This window comes from Apus apus, chromosome Z (genome assembly GCF_020740795.1).
Source record: "Apus apus isolate bApuApu2 chromosome Z, bApuApu2.pri.cur, whole genome shotgun sequence".
NCBI lineage: Eukaryota > Metazoa > Chordata > Aves > Apodiformes > Apodidae > Apus > Apus apus.
The window spans coordinates 49,750,826-49,774,128 of NC_067312.1; the positions used below are offsets into that span (position 1 = coordinate 49,750,826).

Here is a 23,303-nt window from a genome sequence, read left to right on the forward strand (position 1 = left end):
CTGACCTTATGATCAAGCCACTATATTTGCATGTACAGTCAAGCATTTTGAAAAAGGTATACAACTAGCTTTACAAGAAAATTACAGTCTGTACATGCATTTTGTTTCTGTATAGTAAACATATATAAAGAAGCTGCACTTATATTTATAAAGAAACTGAACTCAGCAAATTAGCAACTGGACATGGAGCCATTCCCTTCTACCAGTGGCCCAGGTCTGTGGTAATGGAACTTAAAACATTTGACAGATGGTCAGTAGTTTTTATGAAATAAGTTGGTGCTTTCAGTCCAGCTCCCAGTGCTTTTGTAAGGTGGATATCTATCCACTATCACAAATGGATATCCCGTTGGCAGCCATAGCAACAATGACTTTATGAGCATGGAGACTGAACAAGTCTCTTAACCCTTGCTAAAGGTCCCTCTCTAGGTCAAAGTTTGCAGCACTTTGGTGGGGCAGTGTGGTGAAGCTTGCACTGTTGGTGATGCTCATACTGTACCTGTTTAGTGGATAAGAAGAGGACTTCAGTTTCTAATGCTGTCAGTCTGACAAGTCTCACAAACACTGAATTCATGTTAATTAAGATTTTCTTTCACCTGCTTAGATATAATTTTCCCTATTGAAGACAAATATTTGGTGGGGGGATAAAAATTATACAAAAAGATAACAGCATTAGTGAAGATTAAAAACAAACAAAAAAACACACACCCTACAACTCCAGTAAAATCTCCTGCAGATAAATCTTTTGAACTTTAGAAAACTACTTTTCATATAATTAAGGTACTGCACTTGTAACTCAAAATGTGGTTTTAAGCACCAAGCTGAAAATTATTAGATGAGGCTCCTAATTTATCTGGCATCATGGGCTTAAACAGAATTAATTTACTTCTCTGACACATACCTTTGAAATATAACTGAAGAGTAAGATCCTTGAATGACTTTTTTTTTCTTCACACTATTGATGAGTATAGTAAATAAAATCCACATTATTAGACAACAGTGTACATAAGAATATTTGTTTCAAAAAGAAGTCTCCTGCACTGTATTCCTAAATACACATGTGTGAAAGACATTGTTGGCCTTTCAAAAGCCTCAAGTTCAAAACCACATTATCATTGTGGAAGGTGGTCTAATCTAAGAATAAGTTAAAAGCAAACAAAGGAACAATATTTTGTTTTCTCCAAGGTTTTGCTCAGGATCTTCAGTAGTGCTTAGCTTCAACTCATTAATTTATGCTCAACGTATCTTGTGTAGACATGGAAAAGTTTGGGTTGGAAGAAACCTTTAAAGGTTGAGTTCAATCCCTCTGCAATAAGCAGAGACATCTTCAACTAGATCAGGTTGCTCAAAGCCCCATCCAACTTGACACTGAGAATGTTTCCAGGGGTGGGGAATCTACCATTTATCTGGGCAACTGGTTCCAAGATACAGACATATCCATCATACGTTTTTCAAAGTCATTCTGCTTTAAAAGAACAAAATATCCCCCCAAGTCCCAAAATTCTTTATCAGTTTTTCTTTACTATTCTCTTTACTATTTGCTAATACTTAATGAACTACACAGAGCAAACTTTTTCAAATGCTTCAGTAAGAATATACACAACTACACTGCAGGAGGCAAATGGTATTTAGTTGAGTAAACTTTTTATATATTAACAGCATGAAGACATTTAAGAACTACTTAGAGATCCTGGCAGCTGAACCGAAAACAGGGTAAGTGGAACCAGCAAGATATTCAGCAGTTATCTGCAGTGTACTGGCAATGCCCCTTCTAAACAGAAGTTTTGCTTGACCAACCTGATCTCTTTCCATGATCATGTGACTCACCTGTTGGATGAGGGGAAAGCTATTTGACATCATCTACCCATACTTTGGTAAGGCCTTTGACACTGTCTCCCACAGCAGTCTCCTGGAGAAGCTGGCCAATCACAACACGGACAAGGGTACTCTTCACTGGGTAAAAAACTGGCTGGATAGTCGGGTCCAGAGAGTCGTGGTAATCAGGGTCAAATCTAGTTGGGAGCCAGTCACCAGTGGTGTCCCTCAGGGTTCAGTTTTGGGGCCAGATTTGCTCAATATCATAGAACCACAGAATGTCCTGGGTTTGAAGGGACCTCTAAAGGTCATCGAGTCCAACCTCCTTACAATATGCAGGGACATCTCCAACTAGATCAGGTTGCTGAGAGCCCCATCAAGCCTGACAATGAACGTCTCCAGGGATGGGGCCCCTACCACCTCTCCAGGCAACCAGTTCCAGCGATCCACCACCCCCATATTAAAGAACTTCTCCCTAATGACCAACCTAAATCTATCCTCCTCTAGCTTAAAACCATTACCTTTTGTCCTACTGTTACATGTGCTTCTGAACAGGTCTTCCTCAGCCTTCTTATAGGCTCCTTTCACGTATTAGAAGGTGACTATGAAGTCCCCCTGGACTCTTCTTCAAGCTGAACAACTCCAACTCCCTCAGCCTGTCTCAATAAGAGAGGTGCTTCAGTCCTCTAACATTTTTTGTTACCCTCCTCCGGACACATTCTGACAGGTCCACATCCTTCTTGTGTTGGGGGCTCCAGAGCTGGAAGCAGTACTCCAGGTAAGGTCTCACCAGGGCAGAGTAGAGGGTCAGAATCACCTCTTTCAATCTGCTGGCCACATTTCTTTTGATGCAGCCCAGGATGCGGGTGACCTTCTGGGCTGCAATTGCATGTTGGTGATCCACTAGTACCCCCAGGTCTTTTTCCACAGGGCTGCTCTCTAGCATGTTTTCGTCCAGCCTGTATTGATATCTCTGGTTGCCCCAGACCAGGTGCAGGACCCTCATGAGGTTCATCTGGGCCCACTTCTCCAGCTTGTCCAGGTCCCTCTGGATGTCATCCAGTCCCTCTGAAGTATTGACTTCACAGCCCATCACCACCATACCACCAATATGTTTATCAATAATCTGGATGAGGGGATTGAGTGCACCTTCAGTAAGTTTGCAGATGACAGCAATTTGGGTGGGAGTGTTCACAGAACCACAGAATTTTTTGAGTTGGAAGGGACATTAAAGATCCTCGAGTTCCAACTCCCCTGCATGGGCAGGGACACCTTCCACTAGAACAGGCTGCTCAGAGCCCCATCCAACCTGCCCTTGAACACCTCCAGGGATGGAGCCCCCACAACATCTCTGGGCAGCCTGTCCCAGTGTCTCACCATCCTTACATTGAAGAATTTACGCCTGATCTCTAACCTAAATCTCTTGTTTCAACTTAAAACCATTACCCCTTGTCCTCTCACTGCAAGCTGCTGTAAGAAATCCCTCCTCAGCTTTCCTGTAGGCCCCTTCAGGTATCGGAAGGCCATTATGAGGTTCCCCCCCAAGAGCCTTCTCTTCTTCAGGCTAAACAACCCCAACTCCCTCAGCCTGTCTTCATAAGAGAGGTGTTCCAGGCCTGGCATAATTTTTGTGGCCCTTCTCTGGACACATTCCAACAGGGCAACATCTTACTTGTGCTGGAGGCACCAGAGCTGGACACAGTATTCTAGGTGAGGTCTCACCAGGGCAGAGTAGAAGTGCAGAATCACCTCTCTTGATCTGCTGGCCACACTTCTTTTGATACAGCCCAGGATGGAGTTGGCCTTCTGGGCTGCAACTGCACGTTGGTGGCTCATGTCCAGCTTTTCATCCACTAGTACCCTCAGGCCCTTTTGCACAGGGCTGGTCTCTGTTGTGTCTTCACCCAGCCTGTACTCATATTTTACGTTGCCTGGGCCCAGGTGCAGGACCTTGCACTTGGCCTTGTTGATCCTCATGAAGTTCACCTGGGCCCACTTCTCCATCTTGTCCAGATCCCTCTGGATAGAATCCCACTAACCGCACCACCCAGCTTGGTGTTATCAGCAAACTTGCTGAGCGTGCTCTCAATGCCACCATCAATATCGTTAATGAAGATATTAAACAACACTGGGCCCAGCACTTACCCCTGAGGGACACCACTTGTCACTGCTTTTCATCTGGACAGATCTGTTGATCTGCTCAAGGGTAGGAAGGCTTTGCTGAGGGACCTGGACAGGCTGGATTGATGGGCCGAGGCTTATGAGGCGTATTAGGCCGAGGCGTATGAGGTTTATTAACGTCAAGTGGCAGGTGCTGCATTTCAGTCACAACAACCCCAAGCAATGCTACGAGCTCCAGGGAGGAGCACCTGGAGAGCTGCCCAGCAGAAAAGGACCCGGGGTACTGGTTGACAGGCAGCTTAACATGAGCCAGCAGTGTGCCCAGGTGGCCAAGATGCCAACAGCATCCTGGCTTGCATGAGGAATAGCATGGCCAGCAGAAGAAGGGAAGCGATCATGCCCCTGTACTCAGTCAGCACTGGTGAGGCTGCATCTCTAGTACTGTGTTCAGTTCACTGTAAGAAGGACACTGAAGGGCTGGAGCATGTCCAGAGGAGAGGTACTAAGCTGGTGAAGGGTCTAGAGAACAAGTTATATGAAGAATGGCTGATGGAACTGGGGATGTTTAGTTTGGAGAAAAGGAGGCTGAGGGGAGACCACACTGCCCTATACAACTATGTGAAAGGAGGCTGTAGTGAGGCGGGTGTTGGCTTCTTCTCCTAAGTAAGTAACAACAGGACCAGAGGAAATGATCTGAAGTTGCGGCAAGGGAGGTTTAGACTGGATATTAGGAAGAATTTCTCCACTGAAAGAGTGATCAGGCACTGGAACAGCCTGCCCAGGGAGGTGGTTGCGTCACCATCCCTGCAGGGATTCAAGAAACGTGTGTATGTGGCACTCCAGGGCACACTCAAGGTTGTTTGGGGGTTTTTTTGGGGGTGCTTTTTGGTATGGTGTGTGTGGGTGTCTATTTTCTGGGTTGTGTTTTTCTTTGCGCTTTTGTGTTTGGTGTTTTGTTTTGTTTTTGATGGCTAGACTTGGTGATCTTAGCAGTCCTTGCCAATCATGACAATTCTTTAATTTTGTGATTCTGTAATTTGCTGTAGCAAAGAGTAGAAAACGTGTTACCACTACACAGTCAACAGCGCCACCTAAGGGTGAGGATAAATTACTGCATTTATTGCCAGACTACAGAAAAGTGTGAAATCCGCATAGAGGTTCAAGCGTGTCCTGGTTTGAGTCAGGATTAAGCCAATTTTCCCCTTCAGTAAGCCTTCTTTTAACTAGCAAAGTGTTCCAACTAAGACTAATAACAGTGGAATGTTTTTGTAACTGCTGCATCTTCAAGGTCACATCAGACACTACGGGGAGATCTATGACCTCCCTGTAGGAGGCTGAATTAGACAGACAGCAAAACTGGCCAGAGATATTCCATTCCATATATCTATGTAAGCTCAGAGGAAGGTCAGAGATCACAGAAGACAACTTCCTTCCTGCTTCTTCTTCCCTTCTCTTCCATCCATGGCCAGCATCCAAGAAACTCTGTCCATCCATCACCCGCAGGCTCGAGCTCTCCTGACCCTCATCACTCTCTGCTTTCTCCAGCAGCAGCTCCAGGATTTCTTGGGACTGTTCACGGCTCAGGAGATGCTGTGGGAGCTGCTGGGGGTGGGGGGAAGCAAGAGGAATTTTGCACATACCTGAACATATTTGTATTTAATTGTATATATTTTCTTACATCATTAGTGTTTAATTAAAGCTGTGTAGTTTAGTTTTCAATCCAGCCAAGTCTCTCTTTTTCTTTCTCCTTCCCTACGTGGGTGGGAGGGGGAGGGGATCGAGACCATTGTTGTTGGACCTGAGTCAAACTATTTCTTGTCGTCTTGTAGGGAACAGCAAGACGTGGAAAGCTGGAGTCCTACAGGACTAGTTGCACAACCAGCTGAGAGAGAAGGCCTGGCTAACAGAAAGCTTTTGAGCAGATTAATAAGGAGATTGTGCAGGCAATGGCCCTTGGACCAGCTAAAACAGGGCCAGACATCAAGAATGTGCTCTACACCTCAGCAGGGCACAACGGTCCTAACTGGAGTTACTGGCAAAAAGCACCAGGGGAGACTCCAGGTCGACCCTTGGGATTCTGGAGCCGCAGCTACAGAGGTTCCAAGGCCAACTAACACGACAGCTGAGAAGGAGATACTTGCAGCATACAAAGGAGTCAGAGCCACTTCGGAAGTGATCGGCTCTGAAGCGCAGCTCCTCCTGGCACCCAGACTACCAGTGCTGAGATTCATGCTCCAGAGGCACCTTTCTCCTGTCCATCATGCCACCGATGTGACTTGGAGTAAATGGACTGCTTTGATCACCCAGCGAGCTTGAGTAGGAAGGCCTAATCATCCATGTATCATAGAAGCAATTACAAACTGGCCAGAAGACACCACACTTTGGAATGCCACCACAAGTGGTGAGACGGGCTCAAGAAGCTCCACCATATGATCACCTACTAGAGACTGAGGAACAATTTGCTCTTTTCACCAATGGCGGAAAAAAAAAAATAAAACAGCTGTTGCATTGGCCAGGAATCGAACCCAGGCTTCTTACACATGGGCTGCTGTAAAAGGAAAAGTAGCTTCATCCTGGCTCAAATCAGGACGAAGTGCCTTTACAGAAAATGCATGTTTATACACCAGCACACTATCTTCAGTTTTTTTCTTCTATTATCAAAGTCAGCATCAATGTTTTACTCTTAAGAAGTGTACTACAGAAAATGCTCAAGTCAAAATGTCAGACTTCAAAATGACAACAAAAAAAAACACAACTGAGAAATAAGGTTGTATCAGTTAAATTTATGAATAAACGATTAAACCATTTTATTTTCTTGTAAAGCAAAATCAATGTTTCAGATGGGAAGCTTACTGAATAACTTTCCAATGCAGCTTTTAATACTGAACAAATGTTACAAACAGTTATGAAAGCATGTTTTTCCAGATTCAGCTTAGTTTCAATATAGTTATTCAATGCATATTAAAGCACTGAGCATTATTTTTACTGTACATTAGTACCTTTGATGCATATGTACTGTGTTTGCCAAACTAAAATACATAAGAAACGTTACCATTACTAATGAACACTACAAACAATGTAATCTGTAAGGAGTTTTGGTTTAGAAAGCTCTAATTAAATACTTGACAGAAGATGAATCATCATTGTCCAAAGCTGTGATGCACAGTACAGAAATCAATCTCGGTAATGCCATCACCCTTAATATGTATGAATATGTTTAGCAAGTAAATAGTCCTACACGTGCACTCTGTGTCTAGAAAGAAAACCATCAACTCTCTCCTGAAGAAGTAGTTCTTAATTTATAAGAATAATAATTGAGGGGGGAAAGTGTGGAACAACAATAGTTCTTTTCAAAATTTCAAAACAGTAAAATGAACTAGTTAGAAAATATTTTGGGAAACTATTTTTCTCCAAAATCTCCTTCATGTACTTGCTACCCGTGAAAAATAAGTTATTTCCATATATCCAAATTTCATTAGTTCATATCATCATACGATGTGCAGTTTTACATGACTCAATACTGACACTTCTTCTCAGTTTGCCTGGACTAAGAGCAAAGTACTCTCTCCTCTTCATGTTTACCTTGTGTCATGCATTGTGCTGAAGTAAAAGTCTTGTAGCTAAACTTCTTTCCAAAGTTGGGGAGGAATCTCAGTAAAACTCGTAAGGATAAACTTACTAAGGTACACTATGCTGTGACTATTCAGAAAACATTTAGTTAATTTTGTCCTATAGGTCTTTACATTAAGTTGATTCCAGCCAATGCTTTAAAATATGTCAAGTATTACATAAAACTGAAAAGTTTTAGTTTATGTTAGTTCTTTATTATTGAAACTAAAGAAGTCTATTTTTCACTTTTCTTAAGTATTATAGTTTCTATCAAATGCAGCGTCACAGTTAACATCAATTTCTACACTGTGTTATATGCTACAAACAGCAGAAGTGGCCAGAACACTATCAGAATACTCATCTTTAAAAACACAATTAAATAATCATCTGTAAAGTATTTACTATATAAGTGTTCTCATGTATTGAGCGTGAAAAAAATACAATCAAACACACTGGCAATTACGCCAACACTTTGTTATCTTGAAATGTCCTCCACTAACAGTAGCCACCGCTCCTGGACAGAGTTAAAATACAAACAAGGAACTAGAAACATTTAGACTATCTTAATGAATGTACCTAGGAACCATCAGACAAATAATTTGTCTCTAAGCCATCTAGTTCCCAAGGCTATTTTATCAGAAAGGGAGGAATGCTGCCATTTCCAACTGTAGTAGCTCAGTTGCAGTATTATTTCCAGTCTACCCCTAAGCTTGAAAAGAGAAAAGAGCAGAAGGGAAGAAAGGACAGAGGTAGGAATGCTGTGATCCTGTTACAGTATCTACAACTCCATCTCCTTTCATTTTCAGAACCTCTTTATCCACATCTGATTCAGTATTAAAAACACATACTGGGTGGAATAGGGAGGTACACGTGCAAAATTTCAGCAACCACTGTATTATAATTTTACCTATTAAGTCAGTCAGCTAAGGAAAGGTAATGAAAAATACATTGGTGTGCAAAATAATGGAGCTCCCAAATCTAGATCTATTCTATTCATAATGAGGAAAGAGAGTTAATATGCTGCTTACACAAAATTGCTTCTGGTGACAATCCTTTGGGTGCACAGTAGACACAAAACTTAATTCTACACTTCTCTATGAAGAAGTCAGAAAACCTTTAATACATTTCAGGGCCCCATTCTTCTAGGGAAGGCTGCAATGAAGAGAGTTAATTTTCCTTGACAATTCAGGTTAAGTACAGCCCCACACCATGTCTCAGTAAGAGTACTCTATGTTTTGTATAGAGCAGTTCTCTTTATTTTTCAACTGAAACTATGTACTGTCTATCTGGGGTGGAAAGGACAAAAAAAGAAGTTGGTAGAAAGTGAACAATGAAATCAATCAATTCATCTTCCACTAGCTTCATTCACATTAATCATTCCTATGAGGGAAATATGAAAGTTATACCATTCAATTCCAGCCATGACCAAAAAAAACAGGAAGTCCAACTAAACCATACCAAGAAGCTAGGAAATTTCCTAATTTAGTCTGGACAGAGTTTTCTTCCATTTACCATTTACACTGAATTTCTGCGAGACTGCTTGATTGTATCCGACTGCTTGGAAACAGACAAGACTGATTAATATACTGGCATACTTTGTAAGACCAGAAATTCTACTTTTTTTTTCACTAGGTTCCTAATTCAGCCAGTATGCTTCAGAAAAGAGGTTTTGCACACAATTACTCTTCCATTCAAAGGACAAAAGAAAAATAAACATAGTTTTAAGAGACACAAATCATACACAGTTTTGAAACTACAACCTAGTGTTAAATTAGCCTTGTAACGTTAAGCTGTTCCTTACACACCCCTTGCACCCATTTACTATTTGCAGCTTCCACTTATTATCATGACATAATCAACATTTCAAAGAAAAGAAAGGGTCTGTTTTTCTGTGAAATGCCTAGTATATTAAACAATCAGAACATAAATTCTTATCTCTGTTTCTGCTCAGCAGTCTGCTAATGGAGTTACTTAGCAACAGATGAAGCAACTGAATTGTGTTGCCTGATCCACATTTCACTGCAAAGTAACACTCACAAAGCCATTATTTTGCTGCTGATTGCCTCTGTAGAGATGTATTTTTGAAGGATAAAACCCATTAATCGGAGACTAGACTACATTAAAATCCAGCCATCACATACTACCCATAACGGACTAGGCCTTTTGAAACTACTAGAAATTGCCTGGAAGAGTCACATGATTTTAAGCACCTATGAGAAAGGAAAAAAAAAAAAAGAAAATAAAAACACAAACAGACTTGATTTACAGATTTAGATAGAAATGACAGTAGCCACTTAAAAAGGAGGGGAGTGGGGCATGAAGGAGTAGTCTTCTTTAACAAAGTGACAAACTGTGAACTTCAAACACATAAAACAAATCCTCATGTCAACTACACTTTTCTTGTCACAGAATATTTTGATTTCAGAGAATGAATACTTACTTATTTCAAAAAACACAAACACATTTCCCCAAACCACCTTCTTCACCAAAAAAGTAGGAAGACGTGTCACAGCAAATATTAAGATTTTATTTTAGAAGTCAGTCTTAAATCAAAAGTAACCCACAAAAGTTGAAAAATAAAACAGTGGATTATCATTTGTCACCAACCATTCATCCCTTTCCAGCTAACTCTGTGACATTAAGCAATTCTTTTAATTTTTAATTTACTTTGGAAAATGAAAATGTTTATTTTAAAAGTGCGTAAGAACATCTTACAAGTTGCCTTCGTCCATCACACAAAATTACAATACCAGCAAGTTCTGAATTTTGCCTCTAGCAAGGGAAAACTACATCAGCTTCTATAGCTTTGTCACCTAATGGAATAAATCTTAAAAGGACTAATTTTGATGGTATTAAAGATTTTGTTTTGATATGGGATAACAGGACACATGCTTTGTTCTGCATTTGAACTATCCTGAGATCTCACATTTGGCCAGTACCTCCCATTTCTCAACTTCCTACAATTCTGATCAAAACCAATAAATGCCTTTTGATCTTTTGGAATAGTAACCATTCTCAAATGAACCATCTTGGGCTTTAGTATCTGTTTGTCTATTTGAAGTCAAGTATCAAAGTAATCTGAAGCCAAATATCCAATGAATTTTAAGCCAAATATCAATTGACCAAGTACAAGGTATGCTGTTTTCTGACAAATGCAATTTATTTGTGCTAGTTCAGCAGTTATCAAACTAGAGATTACAACTATGACATTAGCTGATAGATAAGAATTCAATTGCATGCAAAATTCTCTACTTGCTTGCAAGAGAAAAATAATAAATAAGAGAAAAAGACAAAGCCAGTGCTCTACTTCACCGTTTAGTAGATATTGGCTTTCAACATCAGGAACACTAATTTCAGAGAGTGCTTATAATTAGGACACAACCATTTTATTACTCTTTACAACTTCCTTCTTCTATCTCAGGCACACAACTCTACTGCATCGTGATGCAAAAGCAATACATTTCAAGAAAATACTATCATAGTGCCTAGAACCCAACTTCTAAAAATCTTTTGGTTTACGTAAGTTTGCACTTTTTACTACAGAAAAATGTACTGGTATAAAAAAAGAAACTTTCCATATGAAGTAATTTCCTACAGAAATCAGGCATCTCCCAACAATTACTCCTTGAATGTCATGCCAAAACCAAAAGTAAACATGTATCTGGAATAGCATTAGCTTAACTACTACTTTTTCTGAGATATTGCTGTAGAACCTAAATTTTCACAGCTAGACATTTTTAAGCAATTCGTTGCCAAAAAGCAGTCATTCATAATAAATGTTTAAAGAGACCCAAAACAAGAGACAACTCTGACAAGCTGTGAGAAAGAAAAACACAACAACAAAAAAAAATCAACATGTACTTACTAATTTGTTTTCTTGCATGTATATTCTTTGCAACTTCAGACAGCCTTTAGCTATAATGATCATTCCTTCATCTGAGATCTTGTAACATTGGCCAAAATGAATGTCTTTTAATTCTCTGCATTTTGAACCCAGCTGCAATTAATGAAATCAAAACAAGTATTAAAAAGAAATGCAAGAACTATCAGGATTTGAATAAACTAGAGAGTTGGGAGCTGAGATTTCTTTCTGCTTCTCCACCTCCCACCCTCCTAAGAGATAACTGTCCTTACACATTTTGTAAGCAGCATACACAAACAAGAAATATTATAAGTACATACATGACAAAATTAAATTGCTAACTACAGTCGATAAAATGGAGCTAAGAGCAGCACATAGGAATTGAGTTATTTATTGGGCACATACATAAGTAGTTCACAATGCCTGTATGCTAGACCATTGATGGCATACTTCATTTAATGTAACTACTACACAGCTTATCCTAAATGCTCCTCTGACACAAGAGAGAATTGATGAAACCTTCCTACATGCCTAACAAAGATCTCCATCACATCTGGCTTTCAGGGTACAAAAAAAAGAATTACTAAGAGTCACTTACAGCAACTATTAGCCAGAGGTGATGTGCAGGATGACAGAATAGAGTTTTAATTATTAAATGGATAATCTAGTCTCTGGATATATATAAAAAAGTATGTACAGTCTCTAGAGAACAGCACTTAACTGCACCAAGAAAATATATGCATAAACCAGTTTTTAAATCAGACGATTAAATCTGATTCTAGTTAAATCCTAGAAGAGGGCATCTTCTTCCATGTCACTTTTTGCACTTGGTAAAAAGTTGAAGATAGAGAATTTACAAAAGAAATTTGTGGAATGGATGGTTACCTGCTTGAGGCTTTCATCGGTGAGTCTGTCTTGATTGCCTACATGCACTTTCTGAAGATGAGGACACTGAGAGGCAACCGCAATAATAGAGGTGTCAGAAAGCTGTTTACACCTGTAGGCAGTATACCTTAGGAGTCCAGGACATTTAATGGCTAATATGCATACTCCTGTATCAGATACATTGCGACAATCAGAAATATTTATTTCAGTAATATTCTGGCTTCTTGATGCTAACTTTTCCAACAGCTCATCAGTGACCTGTAAAGAAAATCCAAATATTCAAATTCAATTTTTTTTTAAGCATTTTTAATTTCCTTAGCACAGTAAGCTATTCCATAAATTTCCATAAGCTTTTAGGAGATTTATTTTTCAAGGTAACAGCATATTGATATGATCAGTTTTACAGTTACCTTTAAAGAATTCTGCTCCAACATATAGAGAGAATAACAGTTAATGGTCCTCTTCATCTTTTAGACAAAGAACACTCCAGGCTTTAGAAGAAAAGGATTTGCTTGCCCTTCTATAGCAGCAGTCTACTTACATACCTAAGGTAGCATTTACAGAGAAGTAAAGGGTTTATGTGTCTCTGAAATGCTACAGGCTTCTACTTAGGCTTTGGTAATCATCCAAAACCAGCAGAAAAATACCACAGTAATGGAAGTAAAAATGGGCTTCTTTACAATGGAAAACAATCAAGCAGTGAACAAAAAGGATGAGAAGGAGAGAACACTGTAACAGCAAAAAAAGCTAAATAAATACTAGAAGTTTTCTCCTTCTGTTTTCTCAGTTTTAAACCAAGAATACTCGCACACTTAAAATGATCATTACACCAGATATGTATACTAGTTTCCCAGAGCTTCTGTGAAGAAAAAAGATCCTGTCCACTTAGCACCTGTACACACTGAAGTCAGATAACATGTCAATAATTTCAAGATAAACCAGTCCTAAAAAGCAAAAGAAACATAAGATATTCTTCATATTCAAGCTTATCAGTTAAAACAAACAAAACTAAAGCAGGTGACCCACAATGCATAGAACTCTAAAAGTTTAGTTCCAAAAACCTGAGGTGACGTATGACTAAAGTTTTTCTAACAAAACCAATCAGGCATACTTATTCACCATTTAGTATCAATGAGATTTAGCTTTAAGCCTGCAGATGGCAAGAAAACCAAAACCTTGTCAGTTTTTCTCTGACAACAAATGCCCTGCTACATTCAGTCTGTTTTCCATTAGTAGCAAGTTTAATATTTTTCTTGGTTTTTCAACACAGAGCTGTTAGCTAGAAAATACGACATATTGCAAAAAAATCAACATGAAAAACCACAAACAATACATAAACAAAACAAAACTCCTCTTCCCCTAAAGCCCCCCCCAAAAAAAAAAAACAACAAAAAACCCACAAAAAACCCCACCAAACCCTCACCACACACAGAGAAGGATAACATTTGTGCTTAATATCGGTTTAGGAACTCAACAAAAAATTGGCAAGATAGGTTTCTTAGGGCAATGCCACAACTAATAAACATTAGTGAGATCCCAATATACGTAATAGGCAAAAGTACTAAAAAATCCGTATTAGCAATAAGGATACACCTTGACAAATAGTACCTACAGAGCAAAAAGATAGACCACTGTCTGAGTGTGTCTGTTTTTTCTCAGGTGACTCCAAAGCAATCTGCTTTGTAACTTCCCACAGTGGTTCAGAAATACATTAACTAGAAACTCTTAAGAGGAGAAGAACTTGCATATTTTCCTATTAATTGGTGATATAAAAAAATATTTCATGTACATTCATTATGAAAATGAGTTCATGCTGCTGCTTCTTCAAATGAGACCCTCCAATCTTTATGGTTCTCCTACACGCTACATTTTCATGAAGCTCATGAAAATGTTTTATCAGCCTCTACAAGTGTCTAAGTAATGACACCTAAAAGAGAGGCCAAACAACATGATCATCCTTAAAAAAGTTTTCCAAGGAGGAAGGTTACTCTGAACAATCTAAGACTAGGCTCTGTGAGGATGTCATTAAATGAAATCCATAAACCCCAGACATATTTAATTCTAGGATCAGATAAAGGCCTAAAAAGACAGTTTGTCTTCTGATCAGTAGGAGTCACAGTAGTTGAAGAAAAATTAAAGAAATTTGGTTAACACAAAGAACAAGCACCAGTTAAGTGACCATTCTTCAAACTAAAGCATTCTCAGAAAAGCTCAAGTATGTCTTTCAATTAATGTAAGATCTCAGAGTTCTTATGAATGGAACAACCACAAATTGATGGAGATCTGAGACAGGTAACTCGCAATTACTTTATACCAGCACTTATCCTCAGACTGTATAACAAATTATCTCAGTCAAAACAGGCTACATTCAAATGAGCTAATCTAAGGATCCAGCCATTTTCAGCCTCTAGTAGAAAAATCCCTGAAAGCACAGACATCACTAAAGTGATGGGTTTCTCTTGTTTACCTTTGATCAAGAGTTAATCTCAAGAGAACAAATTCTGAGCCATCAAAACAGTTTTTCCACAGTGATACTTCATACCTGCTGACGACTACTGAGATCCAGTTGCTTCCAAAACTGAAAATCTAAACAGAGGTCACGCCAATATTTACAGACTAGAGATGCTGAAAGGCAACGCTCATTCATGGATAAATTGGAAAGTATCTGTAAAGAAAGGGAAAAAAATATTATCTGTAAGAGGTTATCATATTTCACATACAGAAATATATTACTACTAAACTGGCCTGTAAGAGACAAAAAAACATAAGTATGCATTGCAACACACAGCTCTAGAACTTGCTCACAACTTGATTAGTCGAGAATAGTAACAAAAAAAATGTGCATCACACAACAGCTTAGAGTACATCACTTTAGTACAACCAACAACAGAATGTATCCTATGTAAGCCCTCATTTCATAGAGCAAATTTCAAATGTGCTTCTGAGATGGCATACCTAAAGAACTGCAAATACAAACATTAGTTTAATGTTATTTCCAAGCTACTTAAAAGCTGTTTTCATTGATGTTCTGATTCAGATAGAAAAATCTTTTAATTCCATTACAAAATAAAAGGAATGACATGAAGGTAGGTACTAAAACATCATACCTTCCAGATACAGTCAGTTCTTTAACGTCAAGCTCTTGCTTTGAAATACGTGTTCATCCAAACTCATTAAAGGGAAAAAAAAAAATCCAAAAATGCAATGCCCAGGACAGCAAAAGTTAATTAACAGATATACCTGGCTTTCAGTCTGACCAGAGCCAATCTGAACTCAATTCTAACAGTACAATTTCATGTCCTTGATAGACACAATAGTTGTTGGCTAAGAAGTGCTTCTCCTCAGTCTAGGACTTTTTAGTTTCCCCATGCTCTGCCAGCTAGCAGGTGCACAAGAAGTGCATACCAGGAGACAAGGAGGCTGCCATCTTCAACAGAAGATGAAACTCCACAAGTAAGAGCAGTTAACAGCCTGCCTGGAGACAGAGAAGGAATCCAATGAGGTATGAGGAGATCCCAGACAAAAATCACCATTGGACTAGGTGCATGTAGAACATGTGAAGAGCGGGTGAGGGGCAGGTGCACAGATCTCAAGGGTGTTGTTGCCCGGGGATCTCTTGGTTTGGCACCCCCCTCCACTGTCACCCAGCTCCAGCTGTTGGCTTTTTTTTCCTGGATGTCCCATCTGAACTATTTGTTGGTTTATTCAATACAAGATTCAGTGCCTGCAATTGTGCTACAGGAAACCGAGGGATGAGCCTGAAGGAGCAGGAGGCGCCCAAAAGCAAGTGTGTGTGTGAGTGAGGAGGCAAAAGGGGCACTCACCAGCTCGCTGAAGCCACCTGTCATGGAGGCACTTGCATCCTGGCACTTAGTCTCCAGTGCTGTGTGTGCAACTCCTTGGACGGTCTATGAATGCTCAGACAGCGGCCTCTCTCTTAAAATATAAAAGGTCTTCTCTTCTAGACCCTTTTCTGTTTTGAAGCAAGTTCAAGCACACCTAGAACATTCCTGATGAGGATATCCCTCATTGTTAAAAAAATAATTTAAGTAAAAATTGCACCTCCTCACATAACCTCAGGGACAGGAAACAACTTTTGCCAAGATTTAAATGTTCTCGCACTGTGAGTAATTTTCCAAGTATCTCATCTAAATTTCCCTCACATCCAATTAAGCTTATTAGCTCTTTTTATTTGGCAAAGGACAAGAACACGGTTTATCTTTCCTATCATTTCTGTCATAACAAAAGAGTGCATCTCTATCTTCTTTCTCCAGAGAAGTGTCATTTGGTTTGAACAGAATCTTCCAACTACCATCACAGGCCATGTTTCCACAACCTCTAGCTCTCCTCTGATGTCCCTCCAATTCGTCTGTGGGTTTTTTAAGGAGACCCCAGTGACCACAACTTAACAGTCTTGCAGAGGCTTTAAAAGTACCAAGCACAGCAGAGAACTTCCTTTCTGTGTTCTACATGCAGTTCCTGTTAACACAGCTCAAAAGGAAGTGTTTCAATCAGCATTACTAAGTTCACTCAGTCTGCATGCCATTTTACAGCAGTTAATTTTTTTGACTCAACAGCAGCACTGCGAAGAAGTGGCAGGTACAACTAAAGATTTTTCCTTTTCAGAAAAAAAAAAAAAAAGTGAAATTGCAATGGGCACTGATTTTTGATAAATAGCATGAAGTTTTGAAAACTTAGTGATACACAGCAAGATTTTGTAATCATCTGCCTTGCATGCTTACAACAACTCCCTCTTTTTCATTCACTGTCTAGGTTACAGTCAGGTGGATTGATCTGTCATTCTTTAGTTCCTTTCAGATTTTAAAAAGAATTTATTTAAATTACCCTTTAGTCAAAAGGTAATCACCCTCATCTACAAAGCTTAAAGATGAAACTTTGCTCATTGTGCAACATTCTTTTTATACATGTTTCAGTGACCAGATGAACTATAAGGTTGCTTCATCTGTGGAACCACATTGCTTTTGTTTCTCCATACTGATGAAGAGACACCTTCTCCAGCCAGGGATACTTGGCACACTGCCCTATGAACTTTCCAGTTTAGTAGAGCCCATACAATGATTTGCAATCCAAGTTTAGTCTGACAAACTCTTCCATCCAGTCCCATATCCTTCATTTACAGGAGACACAAGTGCTTCATAACAGAAAAGCACCTGAGCAGCTCACAATGGCCAGCTATTCCTTAGGTGTTGCTACAGCATTTCTTTGGGCTTGCCTCTAGACCATGTATACACACAGTTGGCAGTCCCTCCTGCACTAGCACCACTGCATCAGGGGGTTGCAGATGTGGGAATCAAGGGAAGCAAGCATAGAAAAACACAGGATGTGGCTCCCAGGACTTCTGAGGAAGTAATCTCTTGCCCATTAATTAAGGTTTGTGTCTCTGCTACCTACTGTGAAAAGTTTGGTAGAGACTTTGGATGTCCCACCCTCTCATAATAAAATGGCATCTTTGGAGACAGGATGACATTTGGCATATTCTACCTGTATCAAAACTCAGCACATTAAAGCTTTTAGGCACCTGTATAATTCAATTATCAAGATGTCTCATTAGAAATCTGAAGTTAAGAGTCCCATAACAGAAAAAACAGCTATGGATGTAGATAAAAAAACCCTAGTAAAAACTCACAAAAAAACCAACCCAACCCCTAAGTCTAGCTAAGGATCTAATGGCAAATTTGGTGAGGGAGGAAGAGGGGACTGAAAAAAGAAAACACAACAACAGGTGAGTAGGTTGGTTCCAGCTGCTGTAATTAAGGCAGGCTTTTTCAAAAAAATTCCCAAAGGACCTAGACTAGAGAGACAAACTCATTGGGGGAGGTGGGGAACATCTGAAATAACAAACACAAAAAACCCCACAACACCCACACAACCAACAGCTCCTTGAAAGTCCATATATAAATTAAGTACTGTGTCAATACAAAATAGAACACACTAAGGAAAAAAAATTAACTCTAGTTCACTGGTGAGATGGGCATTAACAGACCTTCACTATTAAAAGAATTGATATAGAAGAGTTACAGATTGGTATTTCTGAAAAAGTGAAACTGAGCACTGAAGTGCTCACCAGAAAGTACTCATACCATTAATCAGAAAAAGTGCTTAAGCCATAATAATCAAGTCAGTTCAGTTTCAAAACCTGAATCAAAGAAAAAGTTATCTTCCGGTAATGTTGGCAAACAGATTGGATTGTTTCTCAGAGGAACTACAAGACAAAGTCTCAATTCCACAATAACAGAAGAGATTAATTCAGATGATAGTCCATGAGTGTTACGTATTTCCCGAAAAGTAATCTGAATAGTGCATCTACATAATGTACCCTAACACATTCATGTGTACTTCAAAAAAGTGAAAATAAATAAATACATACACAAACCAATTGAAAACCTTACAGAATTAATTTTATGGACAGGGCAGGTAGGTAACTCAATTGCTATTGTTTGACAACAAAAGAGTAAAGGTCATACTTTACATTGGGGTTACACAACTAGCAGCAAACTACTAACAAGAAGAGTCATCTGTCTCATACTCTTTCATTACCATAACCTACTTTAAGTTTAGCCATCTGGCCCCAGAGTAAACGCCTGTAATAGGGAAACCCTACTCCTCAAATTTTAACAACACATTTATATCAAACTCTGGGAAGCATTGAAGGCTCCACCTTGACTTCTCCTTCTAGCTAAGGTTTAGCTGAAGAAAGCCAGCCTATTGACTTTCAACAGAGTAGCTTAAAAATTAACTTGTTCACAAAACAGAACAGAATTAAAGGAAGAAAAAGACAGCAGAAGTGCCAGGAAAGAAAAAGAGACTCTTGTTGTAGGATACAGAGTAGAAGTTATGAAAATATGTATTTCCAGGGGGCTGCAAATACACTGAACGATTGTGAAAACTGTAAAAGCCAAAACTTAATCAAAATACCCAGTATTAAGTTATACCTCCCTCCAGCAACACTGAAAATTTGGGTACGTATTTCTGACCTACACAGAAGCACTAAATACAGTGACTGTTCACCTTGTATAAGTACTCCACCAGTGATACAAGTAAGAAGCTGCCTGTGAAGGGAACGTTACAAAGTTAACAGGTACTACTCAAAACATATAGGGGTATTTCTGGAGTAGTTTTCAGACAATCACAGAATCTTAGGGGTTGGAAGGGACCTTGAAAGATCATCCACCCCCCTGTCAGAGCAGGATCACCTAGAGTACCTCACACAGGAAAGCATCCAGGCAGATTTTAAACTACTCCAGAGAAGAAGACTCCACAACCTCTCTGGGCAGCCTGTTCCAGTGCTCTGTCACTCTCACAGTAAAGAAGTTTTTTCTGATGTTTATGTGGAACCTCCTATGCTCCAGTTTGCACCCATTGCCCCTTGTCCTATCACTGGTCATCACTGAAAAAAGCCTGGCTCTGTCCTCCTGACACTCACCCTTAACATTATTTGTAAACATTGATGAGGCTGCCCCTCAGTCTCCTCCAAGGTAAAGAGACCCAGTTCCCTCAGCCTTTCCTCATAAGGCAGATGTTCCACTCCCTTCATCATCTTTGTGGCTCTGCACTGGACTCTTTCAAGCAGTTCCTTGTCCTTGAACTGAGGGGCCCAGAACTGGACACAACATTCCAGATGCGGCCTCACCAAGGCAGAATAGAGGGGGAGGAGAACCTCTCTTGACCAACTAACCACACCCTTTCTAATACACCCCAGGATGCCATTGGCCTTCTTGGCTACAAGGACACATTGCTGGCTCATGGTCATCCTCCTGTCTAATAGGTCCCCCAGGTCCCTTTCTCCTGCACTGCTCTCCAGCAGGTCAGCCCCCAACCTGTACTGGTACCTGGGGTTGTTCTTCCCCAGATGCAAGACTCTACACTTACCTTTGCTGTATTTAATTCAGTTTTCCCCTGCCCATGTCTACAGCCTGTCTAGGTCTTGTTGTCTTGCCTGTCTTCACCTTCCGTTAAAGACTCACAACGTCGTTTACAATGACAAACCAAATTAAACAAGGGAAAATACCCTAACAAACCGGAAAAAAACCCACCCACAACCCTTCTTAACTCTCAAACACCCGGTGAGCGAGGCCAGCTGCCCACGCAGCCGCCGCGGCTGGGGCGGCCCCGGCCTCCCCTCGCCCCGCCCCGCCCCGCCCGCCTTCCCGCGGGAGGCGACAAGTGACCCCGGGGCGGCCACAGGCAGCGGGACCCCGAGGGCCGGGCCAGCCACCCCGGCCCCACCGCCTCCGCGCTCCCATCCCGCGTCCCCCGCCGGAGGCAGCGGGCCGGCCGGCCGGCTCGCCCGCCCCGACCCACCTTGAGGAGGATGGAGGACGGCAGCTGGTTTATGTTCGGGGCCGGCGGCGGCAGCGGCTCGAGGCAGCAGTCCCCGGGGCGCTCCAGCGGCTCCTCACAGCCCGCCTCACCGCCCCTCTCCTCCGGCGCGGGGGACGGCGGCGAGCCGTGCTGCCCGCCGCCGCTCTCCCCGGCGGGGCCGCGGGCCGGCGCTCCCGCACCGCCCGCCGCGCAGCCCCCGGCCGCGGGCAGGGCGCAGAGCTGCGGCTGCCCCGGGCACTGGCAGGCGACGGCCTCGGGCTCGGCCGCGGCCGCGCAGCGCGGCTGCTTGCAGGGCGGGCAGGCGGGCAGGCCGGCCCCCTTGCGTTTGCACAGCATCTCGGAGGCGAGCTCGCCGGGCGGCCCCAGGAAGCCTCGCACGGGCGAGGGCAGCAGGCCCGAGAGGAGGAGGCGCGGGCAGCGGGGCCGCGGCTCCCAGGCGGCGGGCGGCAGGCAGAGGAGGCGGCGGGCGACGCGCTGCTCCGCGGAGGCGAGAACCGCGTAGGGCGGCGGTGGCAGCGGAGAATCCGCGGCGGGCAGGGCCTGCTCCGGGACGGGCGGGCTGGCGCTGTGCACGACGAAGCAGAGCATGCAGGGCCCGCGCAGGAAGCAGCCCCGGCTGCGCGGCGGCACCTTCCTCCCCCGGCGGCAGCGCCGGTGCCGGCTCAGACTCCTTGCCCTCTTCGAGAGCAGGTGGCCCATATATGACACGGCAGAAGCGGAAGGGGCCGCGGGGTGTCACCGACGGGAGGCGGCGCCGGATGCGGTCATGCTGCCGGCGGGGGCGGCAGGTGGCGGGGCCGGGGCAGGGCGGGACGGGACGGGACGCGGCGCCGAGGGAGAGAGAAACTTCCGCTACCGCTGCTCTGACCTCCCGGCGGGGCGGGGAGTGGGCGGTGCCAGGCGGCCTGGAGCGCTCGGTGCTGCCGCCGGCGGCGGGGATGGAGCGCGGCGTGGGCGGGGATGGAGCGGGGATGGAGCGGGGATGGAGCGCGGCGTGGGCGGGGATGGAGCGGGGATGGAGCGGGGATGGAGCGCGGCGGGGCCGGGGATGGAGCGGGGATGGAGCGGGGATGGAGCGCGGCGGGGGCGGCCCCAGCGGCCCCGGGCCGGTCGCTGCAGCGCCGGTGTCAGGGGCTCCCGGCCGCGTCGGCAGGTCCTCTGCCCCCCAGGGCGCGCAGGGGTGCTCATACCCGCCGTGTGCCCAAATCTGCGCTGTGCGTGGGTTGCTCAAATGCGCTGTGTAAGTGCAGATGTAGGGTGGAGCCAGTATAAAAGCATGTCATACACGTATCTGTACACATTATTTTTGTATACGTATAGAATATATACCTGTTTTGAAAACCTTAAATAAAGGTATTTTGCTCACCGTTTGCAGAGAAAATTGAGAGGGCTCCTGCCCACCGGTGTGCGCAGGTTGTGCACAGGACAGCAGGAGGATGTTTGCAGTGGGAGGGTTAACACAAACTTCGAGACCGCCGAAAGCCTTCCTCTAACTTTTTTGCATCGACGCTGCTTCCCATCCACACATTCCAGCAAATATCTAGCTCCTGCTGTTTTAAGTCATCTTCTGGCCAGAAGCAGGGCCCAAATCGGGCCTCCATCACTGTACGTGGTGCTCCTGAGGATGCACAGATGTAACTGCAGTGTGTTGTGCTTTCCCACAGGTGCCCAGGGTGTTTAAAACTGCACAGATAGGGGCCATAATGCTTTACTTAAGACTCTGCTTTAATTAAGATTCTTCTCAATGCCTAGCAAAATTTACTTGCGTGATTCAGTATTCAGTTCTAAATTATTGATGTAAATTTATTTAAATATATAGGTTTAAATATATGTGGAATTTTGTCTTCAGTAAAAGCTGTTTGGGGAGGGAGAAGGCAAGCTGTAGCTACAGCATGTGTGGTGCATGCAGTAGTACTATGAATAACAAAGAGCAGAAGAAGAAATACACAGTATTATAAACTGAACCAGATCTTTTGGCCTGCATGTTAGGATTTTCCCTGCATGTTAGGATTAAAATACCCATGACCCTACTAGTTTTGTTTGTAACCTGTGTTATTAGTCTTCAACAGTTCAGTAGAAATATGTTTGCTATGAGAAAAATGGCCACAGGGATACCCCATACCCTAAAACATCATGCTTAGCACTAAATCTAAGGAAAAGGTTGGTGGGGACACCACTGCTCAGGGACTGGCTGGGCATCACTTGGTTGCTGGTGAGCATTTGTTTTCATTTGCATCACTCATCTTTCTTGAGTTTATTTTCCTATCTCTTTGAGGTTTTTCGGGTTTTGTTTGTTTCTGTGTTTTTGTTTTGTTTTCCTCTTTTCCTTGCTATTATTATGGTTATCGTTATTGTTATCATTATTCCTTTTACTTGATAAATTGTTCTTGTCTCAATCTATGAGTTTGTTTCTCACTTTTAACCTTCCAGTTTCCATGGTAGGTGAGAAGGAAGACTGAGTGAGCAGCTTCATGGTTTACCTTAAATATGTTTAGCATGTTATTAAGAAATCCTAGTTGTTTAGCTTAAATCCTTAAGTTTTAAATAGAATTAATTGCTCTCAGTCAATTATTTCGTCTTAGCATGAGTAGCTAGATTTGCTGAAGCCCTAGGCCACAAGCTGTGGAATTACAGGCATATAATCTTTTGGCTAGAGTTAATTTTCTTCCTA

At 42.3% G+C, this 23,303-nt stretch overlaps 1 protein-coding gene across 4 annotated transcripts in view; it reads right to left on the bottom strand.

The window, feature by feature from the left end:
* Positions 1-21,441, bottom strand: part of FBXL17 (F-box and leucine rich repeat protein 17) — a 199,798-nt gene extending 178,357 nt beyond the window's left edge. For 3 of the 4 annotated variants that reach the window (XM_051643658.1, XM_051643659.1, XM_051643662.1), the window contains exons 1-4: positions 20,612-21,441; positions 14,832-14,954; positions 12,290-12,547; positions 11,408-11,539 (exon numbers count right to left, since the gene is read on the bottom strand). In XM_051643658.1, the coding sequence (XP_051499618.1) occupies positions 11,408-11,539; positions 12,290-12,547; positions 14,832-14,954; positions 20,612-21,331 (1,233 nt within the window). In that variant the 5' untranslated portion in view covers positions 21,332-21,441. Of the gene's footprint in view, positions 1-5,031; positions 5,536-11,407; positions 11,540-12,289; positions 12,548-14,831; positions 14,955-20,611 lie in introns of those variants that run through there. The other variant, XM_051643661.1, reaches the window with a different exon arrangement.
* Between the last annotated feature and the right edge of the window lie 1,862 nt (positions 21,442-23,303).